At 48.6% G+C, this 14,896-nt stretch overlaps 1 protein-coding gene across 13 annotated transcripts in view; it reads right to left on the reverse strand.

Moving 5' to 3' along the window:
* The window catches only part of FHIP1A (FHF complex subunit HOOK interacting protein 1A), a 308,835-nt gene that overhangs the window by 13,004 nt on the left and 280,935 nt on the right, over positions 1 to 14,896 (reverse strand). For all 13 annotated transcript variants that reach the window (XM_086346317.1, XM_086346327.1, XM_086346321.1 and 10 more), the window contains 2 exons: positions 7,670 to 7,860; positions 4,823 to 5,956 (listed from right to left, as the gene is read on the reverse strand). In XM_086346317.1, coding sequence (XP_086202443.1) covers positions 4,823 to 5,956; positions 7,670 to 7,860 — 1,325 coding nt within the window. The remainder of the gene's footprint in view (positions 1 to 4,822; positions 5,957 to 7,669; positions 7,861 to 14,896) is intronic.

Consider the following 14,896-nt stretch of genomic DNA (forward strand, 5'->3'; position numbering starts at 1 on the left):
TGCTTGTACCCAGAAGCTTCTCTTCTCTATGGCCCCGCTCTGTGAAGCCTTTCCCACTCCCCACACTGGGCCTCCATAGGATCTGGATACTATGACTAATAATACATTTCTCACGAAGAGCATACAGTTCTTTGCTGATGTCCCCTCTGAAAGTCTACAAATCCCTTCATTTCTGAGTCCTTAGCACTACAAGATTGCTGAATGCACAAATAAATAAAATAAATTAGATAAATGAAATGGAATGCTTTGATTTAGCTGAGTAGTAAGTTCATTTCTGCAGAAATTAGGATTCCATGGAGAGTGCATGGTAAGTCACTTCAGTCATGTCCGACTTTTTATGACCCCATGGACTGTAGCTCTCCAGTCTCCTCTGCCCATGGGATTCTCCTGGCAAGAATACTGGAGTGAGTTGCCGTTTCCTCCTCCAGGAGATCTTCCTGACGCAGGGGTTGAACCCGTATCACCTGCGGCTCCGTACTGCAGGTGGATTCTTTACCACTGAGCCACCAGGGAAGCCCTCCATGGAGAGAGGGAAGTTAAATCAAATGTTGCAGAACAAACTCAGAAGTTTGGACATGACAAAGTTCACATACATGGAGAGAGGAAAGAAGCTGTACAAGGTTCAAAGGAGGAAACAGGTGAGGTTTTAGTTAAAATTACCTATATGTATCCAAATCTCAGATTATGGTTTGTTGATTTTCAGGTGTACCATATTCAAAATATTGATGTTACTTAATATGTGGTTTATTAGATTTTTTTTTGGTCCTAAGCTAACTATGTGGATCACAACAAACTGTGGAAAATTCTGAAAGAGATAGGACTACCAGACCACCTCACCTGCCTCCTGAGAAACCTATATGCAGCTCAAAAAGCAACAGTTAGAACCAGACGTGGAACAATGGACTGGTTCAAAATTGAGAAAGGAGGATGTCAAGGCTGTATAGTGTCACCCTGCTTGTTTAACTTCCATGCAGAGTACAACATGTGAAATGTCAGGCCCAATGAAGCACAAGTTGGAATCAAGATTATCGGGAGAAAGAAATATCAATAATCAGGTACGCAGATGATACCACCCTTAGGGCAGAAAGCAAAGAGGAATTAAAAAGCCTCTTGATGAAAGTGAAAAAGGAGAGTGAAAAAGCTGGCTTAAAACTCAACATCCAGAAAACTAAGACTGTGGCATCCGGTCCCATCACTTCATGGGAAATAGATGGAGAAACAACGGCAAGTGACAGACTTTATTTTCTTGGCTCCAAAACCACTGCACTGAGTGACTACAGCCATGAAATCAAGACGCTTGCTCCTTGGGAGAAAAGCTATGACGCCCTAGATAGTATGTTAAAAAGCAGAGACACTACTTTACCGACAAAGGTCCATCTAGTCAAAGCTATGGTTTTTCCAGTAGTCATGTATGGATGTGAGAGTTGGACCATAAAGAAGGCTGAGCACTGAAGAATTGATGCTTTCTAACTATGGTGCTGGAAGAGACTCTTGAGACTGCAAGGAGATCAAACCAGACCATCCTAAAGGAAATCAGTCCTGAGTATTCACTGGAAGGACTGATGCTGAAGCTGAAACTCCAATACTTTGGCCACCTGATTCGAAGAGCCCACTCACTGGAAAAGACCCTGATGCTGGGAAAGATTGAAGGCAGGAGGAGAAGGGGATGACAGAGGACGAGATGGTTGGCTGGCATCACTGACTTACTGGACATGAGTTTGAGTAAGCTCCAGGAGATGGGGAAGGACAGGGGAGCCTGGTGTGTTACAATCCATGGGGTCACAAAGAGTTGGACAAGACTCAGGGACAGAACAACAATACTTTGTTTCTTCAATTTACTTAGAGCCCAGGGACAAAGCTCCTTTGTCAGAAGACTAGTATTCTAAAGAGCAATCTTCACTAGCAGTGGGTAGTCCTGCTGTCCTGGAGAACATAGCAGGCAAATTGGAAGTCCTGCTGAATGAGAGCAGACGGGGTACCCGGAGGGCAGAGCTGATGTTAGCTCTGTCCTTCCTCCCAGCAAAATCCGCCTCACCCTCAGTGGGCCAGGGCCCTCATGCTCCCCACCCTCCCTTATCAACTGGGAAAAGCCAGATTACCTAATCCTTTTTACTTATGATTGACTGATTGAATTTTAATTAAAACCCATTTACACTGAAATGTTATCTCAGCTAGAACTTCAAGCCTTTTAATTGTGGAATTAAAAGCCCTCTCCCTGTTTAAACAAATTTTCAGCCATCAGTAAACAGATGAAAAAATGTTGGAGGAGGTGGAAGAGGGTGCTGAGATCATGTCAGCCAACCTGGTTGGACCCGAAGATTCTGTGACTTCATGTAATCTGGGTGATCCAAGCAGGTGGGAAGGGGGCGTGGTCCTTCCCCACCAAGCTGTCCCCTCCTGGCCGGGGAAGGACGAGCCTCAGCTGAGGCTGCTGGGGGCTGCCTGTGGCGACAGTAATGACACAGCCCACCCTCCACCCCCAGGATCACATTCAGTTGTCCCAGGGTTAGGACACCACGGCCACTTGGCTGAAAGTCCCAGAGTCAGGAGTCCCCAGAGGCCTGACTCCAAGGCCGGTCTGTCCCTCTGGGATGTTGGCTCCTTCAGAACCCTCTCCTCTAACTGAACACCTCTCAGGGGTCCCACCTCAGCTGCCCCCAGGCCTGAGGAACCTCCCTCTGTGCTGGTTCCCTCTGTGCCATGATTTCCAGATTCAGACTGTAAAAGCAGGACCCTGTGGGGCCTTCCCAGGACAGACCTCCCCCATGTCTCCTGCCTGCCTCTTATCTGCAGAGAAACTTTAGCCAAAGAAAAAAATTAATCAGAAAACTGCAAAAGCAAAGGAAAATAATCAAGCAAGACAAACTAATAATACTTTATCTGTTAAACAACATCAAGGACCTTTTAGTCCTCTTCAAAGGCTATAGACAATATTCTAAGCGAAGTCCTGTGAGCTGTTTTGCAGATGTTCTGCAGCTGTTTTTCAAACCCCCACAAGATACAAAAAAGTTAACCACATGATGACCAGACTCTGGCTATGACCTAAGCTGCCACAATTCTGAGAACTGGCCTCAAAGTAACAGGAACAAACCAACCTGGAACTGCAGATCAACTGCACTGCAAACAACCAGGACGATGCTGGTCAGACTGCTGCGGGACTAGGTCCAAGAAGCCTGTTAGAGCCGACAGCGCCTGTTCTGCCGGTAGTCCCCTCCCTCCACCTGTGCACACCCGAAGCTCCCCTGAAAAGCTCCTGCCCCCGATCAGCAGTGTGAAGGTGGCTTTTGGACATGAGTCCACCTTCTCCCCAGGTTGCCCGCCTCCTGAATAAAGCATCTTTCTTTTCCCACCAACACGTGTCTCTCAAGTATTAGTTTTCAACCAGTGAGCAGCCAAATCTGACTTTGGTAATAATTTTACTTGGCTAATAATTTAATAATAATAATTCTACCATAATTCCTTTCTTCAAGCCACTTACGTGATACCCCAGCCTAGCCCTTTGCCCGTTCCATGATCTCTACCCACTGCTAGGGGTATATCACTGGAACACACCCATTCTTTTATTAGAGTGATGTGTTTATGTGGATCTACTCATGTTTGGATGAAGATTTTGTGATTAACTGAAATGAGTTCCCAGGCAAAGGCATGACTAACTCCAGTGGCCTGTGCTGCCTGTACACAGCCACACTGACTCAAGGGGTGTTCTGAGCACCTGCTGTATGCTCTGTCCACTGCTCAGGACCAGACACAGCACAGAGACCAAGCCAACAACTGTGCCCTCCTGAAGCACACAAGCCAGTGGAGGAAACTGGAACTGTTTTTTAAAACAATTAACATACAATACATATTAAAAAAATGCTAAGGGGAAAAATAAATTAAGACTAGAGGAGAAGGGGATAACAGAGGATGAGATGGTTGGATGGCATCACTGACTCGATGGACATGACTGTGAGCAAACTCCAGGAGATTGTGAAGGACAGTGAAGCCTGGCGTGCTGCAGGCCATGGGGTCGCAAAGAGTCAGGCACAACTTAGTGACTAAACACCAAAAAAGAAGAAATGAGGCTATTAAATAATGAGACTAGACTTCTTGTGTGGTTTAGTGAGTCCTATTGGGGAAGAATTAATGCTTTTGAAGTGTGGTGTTGGAGAAGACTCTTGAGAGTCCCTTGGACTGCAAGGAGATCCAACCAGTCCATCCTAAAGGAGATCAGTCCTGGATGTTCTTTTGAAGGAATGATGCTAAAGCTGAAACTCCAGTACTTTGGCCACCTCACGTGAAGAGTTGACTCACTGGAAAAGACTCTGATACTGGGAGGGATTGGGGGCAGGAGGAGAAGGGGACGAAAGAGGATGAGATGGCTGGATGGCATCACTGACTCGATGGACATGAGTCTGAGTGAACTCCGGGAGTTGGTGATGAACAGGGAGGCCTGGCGTGCTACAATTCATGGGGTCACAAAGAGTCAGGGACAACTTAGTGATTGAACACCAAAAAAGAAGAAATGAGGCTACTAAATAATGAGACTAGACTTCTTGTGTGGTTTAGTGAGTCCTATTGACCTCTCAAGAGAAGTTACTCAATGGCAAAATACAATCTCTAATTTGCTTGGGGGGTGGGGGGCGGGGAAAAAGACAATCATTGCAAGATGATAAAATAAGATAAAAATGAAACCACCCCTCCCTGCTCCTTACAAAAATCCTTCCACCCCTCTGGTAGGTAAACTGATGATGCTCCTTACCTGCACCTACCTTACTCCTCTGATGCAACATGTACAAGTACTTTCAAAAGCAGAAACCACAAAGCAATCTGAGGGCATCACCTGTGAACGGGGTGCTCTGCGTCCTTGCAGGACGGTGACTGGCAAAGGCGGCGTCATCTCGTGCTCCAAACGGGGATGGTGGGGTCTCTGCGGGGGGAGCCTCAGCTATGAAAGAGTCAAAGTCGTCATCGTCCTCCTCCTCTGGGTCCTTCTTCCCCTCCTCCTCCTCTCCCCCTTGGCTCTCGTCTTTCTCCCCCTCTGGCTCCTTTGTGACCAGCAAGGCATCTGGTAAGGAGAGATCCTGCTCCATCAGGCCCTCAGTGCTGGAACCCAGCTCTTTAATGATCTGGTCGTACTGGGCCATGAAGTCTTCACCCTCGGGGACCGCCGCTGTCGGCTGGGCACTGGGCTCCGCCTTGGGGCTGGGGGCTGCTGACTCGGGGGCTGCTTCTGGGGTGACCTCGGGCTCGTTGGCTCGTGCTGGGTCCCTGGACACACCGTGAAGCACGGCCGAATCGTCTCTGCCATTTTCCTCCTCCAACTCCGTCTCTGGCTCAGGGCCAGGCAGGGGGCCGTTGTTCAGGGGGGCACCCTGGACCTGGGTCTGGGCTGGGGGCCTCGTGGAGTGCTCCTGTGAACCATGCACGTCTTCAGCATCCTTCTTAGCACACAGCCTATACACCATCACGTCGTCCTGGAAGTCAGACTCCTCGATGTAGGCCCCTTTGAAGAGCAGGATGGCATTCTTCTTCATCTCCTGGATGTGTTTGGGGGGGTCCACGGGGACCGGGGGGCTGGCGTTCTCGGCATCCTCATACGGCCCGGGGGAGCCCCCGCCTGTCCCCGAGGAGATACCGGTGTCGTAGCTGTCGTCCCACTCCAGCTCCGTGTGGCTCTTCTCCTTCCCGGGAGCCAGCGGGGGCATGGGTGTCCCGGGGACCTGCTGCGGCAGCCGGAGCACAGGGGAGGTGGCGCCCGGGGCCCTCTCCTCCGGCGGGCCCAGGCAGCATGCCTCGGGGTTGGGGGAGTCTCCGTCGTACAGGGCAGACCACACACGGCAGTCCCGCATGCAGCGGAGGATGTTGGAGTGGGCCTCCCAGAGGTACTGCAGGTAGCTGATGTCCAGGGCTTTGCCATACTCCACGATGCAGGCTGACGGCAGGGAGGCCTCGGGGAGCAGCTGCTCTGCGGGCCCTGCCCCGGGAGACACACGAGTCAGAACGGGTGCGGCCCTGCGGGGCCCTGTCCCCCCGGCCACTGTGGTTCTAAAGATTTCTGACCATGATTCTCAAAGAACAAAAAACGGTTACAGTTTTAGGAAGAAAAAATAAAACCAGAAACTCTACCCTCATAGAGGATACAAAACCAACCTGGCCATCACCAGCGGAAGTCTGTTACTGGGTGTCAGCCTTCAGAGAAATGTGAGCAACCTCTCAAGCTGTCGGGAGGATTAAGTGAAGTAATGTTTCCAATATGGCACCTGCCATAGAGCAGGTAATAATTAAAAAGATTTTCCTTTGACTCTAAAGTAGAAAGCCTATATAATCCGTGAACTTGGAAAACAGATTTTCTCTAGAAAACCCTGGGTTTTTTGAAAAGCCTGTTAATTCATTCTGCCATCCTGAGAATTACTGGGAGTTTTATGTTCCAAGTAGTGTCTTGCGATAAATTTTTATATTCACTACCAAAATAGCCCCTTTAACCTGAGAATGATACACTGACTGCCTTTGATGTTAAAAGCTCTCAACCATGTAACTTAAATAGCTATGCAAATATCTGCATTGAAGTTTACATTTCCTTTAGGAAAAAAATGGACTAAGACAAGGGCAAACACAAATTCTACTGTTTCTTTAAGAATCTACCAGCCGGCAGGCGCTTTATTGGTGCTATCGAATTTAATCCTCACAGGCCTATGTGGAGACACTGTTTTCTCCATTTACAGATGAAGAAACTGAGGCTCAGAGACAAAGATCACCTGAGAGCCAGTGGCAGAGCCACAGGTCAGGCCACAATCCTACTCCCCACCTCCACAAGTCAAGGTCATCTCACGTCAACCTCTCTCCTTACTTCGTTCCAGCCTCTTCATTATCTAAAATAAGGGCTAACTCTACCTTAGCTATAGCTGACTCCAACCCCCAGCCCCATGCTGTTTAAAAAGACGTGTGAATACAACACATCTCATACTTGTACACTGAGGATGCTGCTAGAAAGCCTAGTGAAAACTGAGGTCTGGGGACACTGACGGGGTGAGAGCTGGGCACGTCAGTGAATACTTATTACAGCTATAAGAAGCAGAAAAGGACCCCTAGCTAGTCAGTCATAAAAGAAACGGGACTCGCTGCCGCACTCCCTGTCTACCGAGAGAGACACACATCCAGGGAGAGATGGAATCCGGTATCCTTTTGTTTATAAAGATTATCACTAGAGAGGGCTGCCTGGCAGGCTGGGACCCGGGACTCCATGCTTCAGTGCTTTACACCTGGACATGCATCTCCTCCTCCCCTCCAGCAACAGAATACAAAGACGCTATAAGGAACTAAAAATAACTTCATGCATGCATAGATGGGGCAAATTATGAAAAACACCACACAAAAAGGCCTGAACTGAACTGCCACTCCCCCGGTGCCAGAAGCAAAAGCAGGGCACTGAGCATGGTCCTGGGGCACAGCACCACCAGGGGCGTCGGCAGCCCACATAAGCCACCCTCTGACCTAACTATCGGGTCACCCCACCCTCACCCCGTTTAAGGGACCAGCTTGGCCCCCGGCTTGGGGAGCAAGCAAGGGCATCTGTTTCTTGTTCTTGGGCTGCAGCAAGAGGCCCGGAAAGCCCTGCTGAATTCCTCCCCTGGCCTCTTGTCACTTTCTGTCGCTAAAGGGTCAGGGATGCAGGTTGGCAACACCCTACCTGGGCTGTCACGCCTGCACTGTGACCAGAGAATATAATCCCTCTCCTGGTTCCCAAGTGTCAGGGTGATCCCGCTGGAGCAACAGACGGGGGTCAGGGCGAGCAGCTTGGCCGCAGACACAGAGTAACAGTCTCTCTCCTTCACAGCCCACCTCTGACTCAGCATCATGTGATTGCAAGGGATCAGATACCTGGAAGACAAAAAGGGCCGCGTTCAGTGTCTGCAGGTCCATTCCCGTGATCAGGGGGCTCATCCCTTCTGCACCTTCACTCCAGCCCCCTGGGCTCACTCCTGAGCTTCAAGCCTGTCAAGGGCTGCCTTTTTCTGACAGCAGATCTAAGGACCCTCACAGTTTAGCATCCCCGAACTTCCCCTCTCTTAATGGATGTGCTGCCCCTCTGCGCCCCGGGCCTTCGCCTCTGCTGTAACCTCTCTCTGCAGCATGCTTCCCCTGCCCCTGCCAGACACCTGCCTTGTCGTCCTGCAAACTCCAAGTTCAGTGTCACTTTCTCCAGGAAGGCATCCGGGCTTCCCACTCCAAGGTGGAGACACCCTCTCCCTCCACTATGCTCATGGCTCTCTGTTAAGGCACTGCTATCAGAATCACAACTGTTTTGGCGTCTGCCTTCTCAACATGATGTGCTACCAGAAGCAGCACCTCCTTCAAGAGTTCTGCCTCATGATCCTGTGGGCAGTGCTCAGAGTGGGCGCCGGATGACAGCACAGTCTTTGCACAGAAAGGCAAAGACCCTGCCAGAGTGCCATGAGACTATCTTGTGCCACAGTGTTCTGGCACCAGTTCCGAAGGGGCTGTAAGGGTGGGCGGTGTCCCCACACCGCCAAGCAAGCAGTGCTCCAGGCTGAAGGTGTCCTTCGGTTCAACTCAAGTGTGGCACTGTCTACTCAGAGGCGGCAGTGGAGCCCACGGGCTGAGGGTCTGGTCCTACAAGACTCTGCAACACACACACACACACACTTCAGATGCCAGTCACAAGTCCAAGCTGTCACCTGTGCTTCTGAGGTTCCAACAACCCCGTCTTGGTTTGATCAATTTGCTAGAGCAGTGCACAGAACTCAGAGGTTTTTTTTTTAACTTATTAATTTTATATTGGAGCACAGCCAGCTAACAATCTTGTGACAGTTTCCAGTGGACAGCAAAGGGACTCAGCCAGATATATGCACGTGTCCATTCTTCCCCAATTCCCCTCCCATCGAGGCTGCTACGTAACACTGAACAGAGTGCCCTGTGCTATACAGTAGGTCCCGGCTGGTTCAGTTCAGTTCAGTCGCTCAGTCATGCCCGATTCTTTACGACCCCATGAACCACAGCACGTCAGGCGTCCCTGTCCATCACCAACCCCAGGAGTCCACCCAAACCCATGTCCATCGAGTTGGTGATGCCATCCAACCATCTCATCCTCTGTTGTCCCCTGATCCTCCTGCCTTCAATCTTTCCCAACATCAGGGTCTTTTCAAATGAGTCAGCTCTTCGCATCAGGTGGCCAAAATATTGAAGTTTCAGCCTCAACATCAGTCCTTCCAATGAACACCCAGGCCTGATCTCCTTTAGGATGTACACTTAAAATACAGCAGTGTGTACCTGTCCATCCCAAACTCCCTAACTATTCCCCCACCACCTAAGTTTCTTCTCTAAATCTGTGAGTCTGTTTCTGTTTTGTAAATAAAAAACTCAGAGACACATTACTTACTAGGTCACTGGTTTTTAGGAAAGGCTGTAACTCAGGAACAGTCTGATGGAGAGATGCAGGGGGTCAGCGGTGGGGGAGGCTATGGAGGTTCTGTGTCATCTCCCGGCCCCTCTCCCCCAGCACCTCCACCAACAGAAGGCTCTCCAAAGCCAGCAGTTGTGGGGCTTTATGGAGGTTTCACTGTGGTCATGGCTAATTTTGAATCACTGACCACTGGCACTTAATTCAACCTTCTCCTCTCCCCGGGTATCAGGGGCTTAGAAGAAAAAGGACAAAGACCAAACATGTATTTCTTCTTATGAACCACAACTTCACAGCTGCCCAGGGCTCAGCATGGAGCACTGGGCCCCGTTTCACACCAAACACTCTTGGGAGTGGGTGACAAAGCATCTCAGGATCATCACACAGCTGGAGACAAGAACACGTGGGCAGTCACTTCTGACACACTCGGAGCACACTGGCAGGCTGCGAGGCTGCAATCAAGAGCGTTTCAGTGGCCTCCTTTCCTAACGGGGGGAAAGAGCACGCTGTTTGTTTAAACAAAGATGGAACAAACCTGACGGAAGCCTCACGGCCAGAGCCAAGTGCCTCACGTTTGTGCGGGAGCCAATTCCAGAGACCCTGAGCCCTGAGGCGGACAACCGCAATCTTCAATAAACCTGCATGTTTTTGTTTCTGTATTTAGCTTTCGAGAGAGAGGCGGTACAGAGGAAAACAAGCCATGATTAAGGATTCAGAGAAAAAGATAAAAGTACAACTTGCAGGGTATGTCCCGAGGCCAGTAAACGTTGAGCTGTCTTCCACAGCTCCTGCGGATCCACAAGAGGAAAACCTATGTTTGCATTAATGACTGACCTGCTGCAAGTGCCTGGGTCAAGGAGGAAAAGAGATTTCATCCTCTTCATAGCATGTTACACGTTGGTCTTTGTAACGTTCATGGTATGAAGTGACAAGCTTGCCACTGAACCTTCAGTTCTCAAAAAATAAATCAAGGACTTCCCGGGTGGTCCAGTGGCTAAGACTCCAGGTTCCCAATGCAGGGGCCCTGGATTCGTCCTTTGGTCAGGGAACTAGATCCCACAGGCCACAGGCAATCAAATAAGTAACATAAGTACAAATAAAGATATATAAATAAATACTTAAATTGTGCTAAGTCGCTTCAGTCATGTCTGACTCTTTGTGACCCTATGGACTGTCGCCAGGCTCCTCTGTCCATGGGATTCCCCAGGCAAGAATACTGGAGCGGGTTACCATGCCCTCCTCCAGGGAATCTTCCCGACCCAGAGATCAAACCCATGTCTCTTATGTTTCCTACACTGGCGGAGTACCTAAAAGGAGGTGGGTTCTTTACCACTAGTGCTACTACCTTTAATCAGTAAATCAAATTATGCCTCATTCAACCCAAATCTTAGCTAGACTGCCAAGTAAGGGAGACGCAGTCTCCCCTCCCACACTCATATGCACACAACACACACAGACACCTGAGCCGAGACCCCGTCACTGAGATCCAGGCACGCCCCGCGCGTCTGACGCAGCAGTATTTACTTGCAAGTGCAGGTTCACGGAAATCAGAGGGTCTAAGAACAAACAGCAAAGACAGGAGACGCAGTGTGGGAAACGGGCCTGGTCTAGCCTCATCCTCAGCCCAGCTCTGGGGATGTGTGCCTGAGTCCTACTGGAGAGGAAACAGATCCTATAGGCAGGAAATGAAAGACCTCTGTTCACGAGGATCTCGGTGAGAGGAGACGCTTTGTGGATCAAGAGTGATGACAGGAGAGAAGCCTTCTCTGGCCTGCACGGTTCTGGCCCCAGGACGCACAGGGAGGCCCTGCTGGTCCAGCCCTCGTGCCCTCCATCACCCCCGAGCCCTCTCAGGAGCGGGGACACGGCAGGGACCGAGGGAGGCAGCACCGATCAAGGGCTCAGCAGAGACGCTCCTGTGGCAACTGCACCGGGGCACAGATTTGTGCGGGAGCCCGTGTAAGACCCCAGCCTTGGGCTCCCACAGAACTGATAGCTGATGCTTCACAGGGGGCCACAGTCTTAGACGAGGGGCAGGGGGGCGGGCAAGAGCCAGGGAAACCTGTCCTGTGGTTGCCGATGCGAACTCTTCTGCCATCACAGGCGAGAGAGGCCTGGGGAAATTCACATTATACAGAATTTATATTGTATCCTTATTCTCATCATTAATTATTTAAGAAACAACCTGCTTTGATGCTTTTATATACTCCTGGAACTTGATGACTACTTACAGCTCAAACCAAGCATATTTCATGACTTAAGTTGATATACATAGATTTCTACTCTTTATTTGAAGAAGTAAAAAAAAAAAAAAATGGAACAGTGGATCAAACCTAATAGAGCTATTTATCAAATATCACCGGTGGATAGCTTGGCATTATATTAGAATAAATAGTGATTTGGAATTTGCAACTTTGCAAATACACACTTTCCATAGAAACTAAGAATTTTCTTCTGAGTAAATCAAATAAAGGGATCCCCCAGTGGTTGAAGGAGAGGGTTCTATACAATTAGAAATTGGAGAGTCAACCCAAATGAATAACACCCCTGCATTTAAAGCAGGACTTCTACTACTGTGCTTCTATAATGAAAGACTATCCCAGAGAGAAGCGTGGGGGACCACACACTAGCCACCACCTGCCCTCAGTTATAGACAGAGACTAGAAACAGAAAGGAGTCAGATGTTCCCCAAACGCCACCCGTCGGGATTAAGTGGGTGATGACAGCAGGAGAATCACCTAGGAAACTCCGTACAGATGACTGGCATCAAACTATCTTTTCATTTCAATGGTATTTGCCTGGGGTGGGATTTTATTTAAGTTCAGGAAGCAGTAAATATTACATAATCGGAAACTAACAAATGGCTTTAGAGGCTCAGGTTACTCAAAGCCATCCCAATACAGCAGGAAAAAAAACTATTTCCTACATTGTCCTCGCTTTTTTCATTATCTCCCTAGCCCTCTGCAACCCTGGATCCATGTTCTATGTTATTGGATATCACTCGTTAAAATAAATCATCATCACTTCTGAAACAATTCAGTGACAACCAATCAATAACAGAGCATACACAGTGCCTGCTGCTACACTGACAATAAAAACAAACAAAGCAGTCAGGTATGATGGAGCAAGCAAGATGCTTCTTAGGAGGTGACAGCAATCTCAGTGTGCACCAACGGGCAAAAATCTTAAAAGCAACGTGAGTGAATTTCAAAAAGCTCCTTTGTTTTTCAAAGACGTTTTGGCCGTATTTCTCCTATTCACCGTACCCTAAGTTGGCTTCTTTTCCCCTCTCCTCCAGAAACCTAATGCTCACAGAAGATGGGAATGTTCCTGAAGTGAACAGACAGCTTCTCTTTGAGCAAAATAGTTTCTACCTGAACACAGAAGGTGATGCAGTTCATAAACCCGACAAAGGACCAGCACTTGTGAAAGAAAAACCCCAACCAGAGTATTCAGAAGTGGCATTCAGGGTATTAAGCAACCCAGTGGTGCCTAAACCGGGAAGTGTCACAAACACGGTGGGGGCCGGGGTGGGGGGAGGTGGGAGGGGGCGTGGAGGAGCGGGGGGGGGGGGAGGGGCGGGGGGGCATGTAATCTGTCAAGTGTCTGCCTGTCAGGAGAAGGCAATGGCACCGCACTCCAGTACTCTTGCCTGGAAAATCCCATGGATGGAGGAGCCTGGTAGGCTGCAGTCCATGGGGTTGCTAAGAGTCAGACATGACTGAGTGACTTCACTTTCACTTGTCCCTTTCATGCATTGGAGAAGGAAATGGCAACCCACTCCAGTGTTCTTGCCTGGAGAATCCCAGGGACGGGGGAGCCTGGTGCGCTGCCGTCTATGGGGTCGCACAGAGTCAGACACGACTCAAGTGACTTAGCAGCAGCAGTCTGCCTGTCAGCAGTTCCTGCCTGCCTTTGGCCCATCACAGGTCACATCCTGCGAGGTGGACAATTTCCCTTACATTTTCTGTGCCCCTAAATAGCCTCTCTGCTGCTGCTGCTAAGTTGATTCAGTCGTGTCCAACTCTGTGCGACCCCATAGACGGCAGCCCACCAGGCTCTCCCGACCCTGGGATTCTCCAGGCAAGAACACTGGAGTGGCTTGCCATTTCCTTCTCCAATGCATGAAAGTAAAAAGTGAAAGTGAAGTCGCTCAGTGGTGTTTGACTCTTCACGATCCCATGGACTGCAGCCCACCAGGCTCCTCTGTCCATGGAATTTTCCAGGCAAGAGTACTAGAATGGGGTGCCATTGCTTTCTCGGTACCTTATTCCAACTTACTACTCTGATTATCTTGCTAAAGGAAAAAAAAAATCAGTTACAAACAGATTATCACTTTGAAATGTCAATAATTAAGAGTGCTTGGGTTGCAACAAAAATTGATGTAGTTTTATCATGTAACAAATAACCTCACAAAAGGAGTCACATAATCATCACTGCTCTATTGCCTCTCAGATCTACAACTTTGTCATACACATTCAAATGACTACAGCAGCAACAAAAAAGGGCAGCTTATAAATATATCTCGTAGGTCCCTTAACGTTTAAAGGGCTAGAAAAATAAGGATTTTTCATTGCCTTTGCTTTTGGTACAGATTCTAAATCAGAAAAGACACTGTTCTCATTACAGTAAGCCCCTCTTATCTGCAGGATATACACTCCAAGACCCCCACTGACGCCCAAAACAGCAGATGGTACTGAACCATATAAATACTGTGCTTTTTTCTATACATACAAACCTATGATAAAAGTTTAGTTTATAGATTAGGCTCAGGAAGAGAAGAGCAACAACAGCCAGTAATAGCTGTTTTTCCCCAACTTTAGAAAAGTTTTAGTGTTAGAAAATGGACAGACATGATAACATCAATATTTTAATTTACAAAGTGGTACTGCAGAATGAGAAAAAATCACATCCAGCTCATTTATCTAGTGATAATATGGTCTGGCCTATTCAGTTTTCACCCTAGAGTACACAACGCGTTAGCTCACGGATCCATGTTTGGAGTATCCAGTAATAAAATACAGCAATTATAACCACGTCCTGTAATGGAAGTTATGTGAATGCAGTCTGTCTCTCAAAGTGTCTCACTGTGCTGTTCTCTCCCTTCCTGTGATGATCTGAGACCATGAAACGCCTACATGATGGCATGAAGTGAGGTGAATAATGTCAGCCTTGGGACGCAGGCTCAGGCTGCCACTGACCTTCTGACGTAATACAAAGGACCAACGTGCACTTAAGGTGACCCTGGATCACTGAGCCATGAAGATGTTGATGGCTGGATATCAGGGGCAGACTCTGGCGATAACTGGGGATCCTGGCAGGGGAGGCCTGAGATTCCATCACGCTACTCAGAACAGCACACAATTTAAAACCTATGAACTGTTTATTTCCAGAAGTTTCCACTTAATATTTCTGGACCACAGTTGATCATAGGTAACTGAAACATTGGAAAACAGAACCAAAGATAGGAGGGACTCAGTTCGGTTCAGTTGCTCA

Source organism: Bos grunniens, chromosome 17, assembly GCF_055505025.1.
Source record: "Bos grunniens cultivar Pamir isolate PY7600 chromosome 17, Bosgru_T2T1.0, whole genome shotgun sequence".
Classification (NCBI taxonomy): domain Eukaryota; kingdom Metazoa; phylum Chordata; class Mammalia; order Artiodactyla; family Bovidae; genus Bos; species Bos grunniens.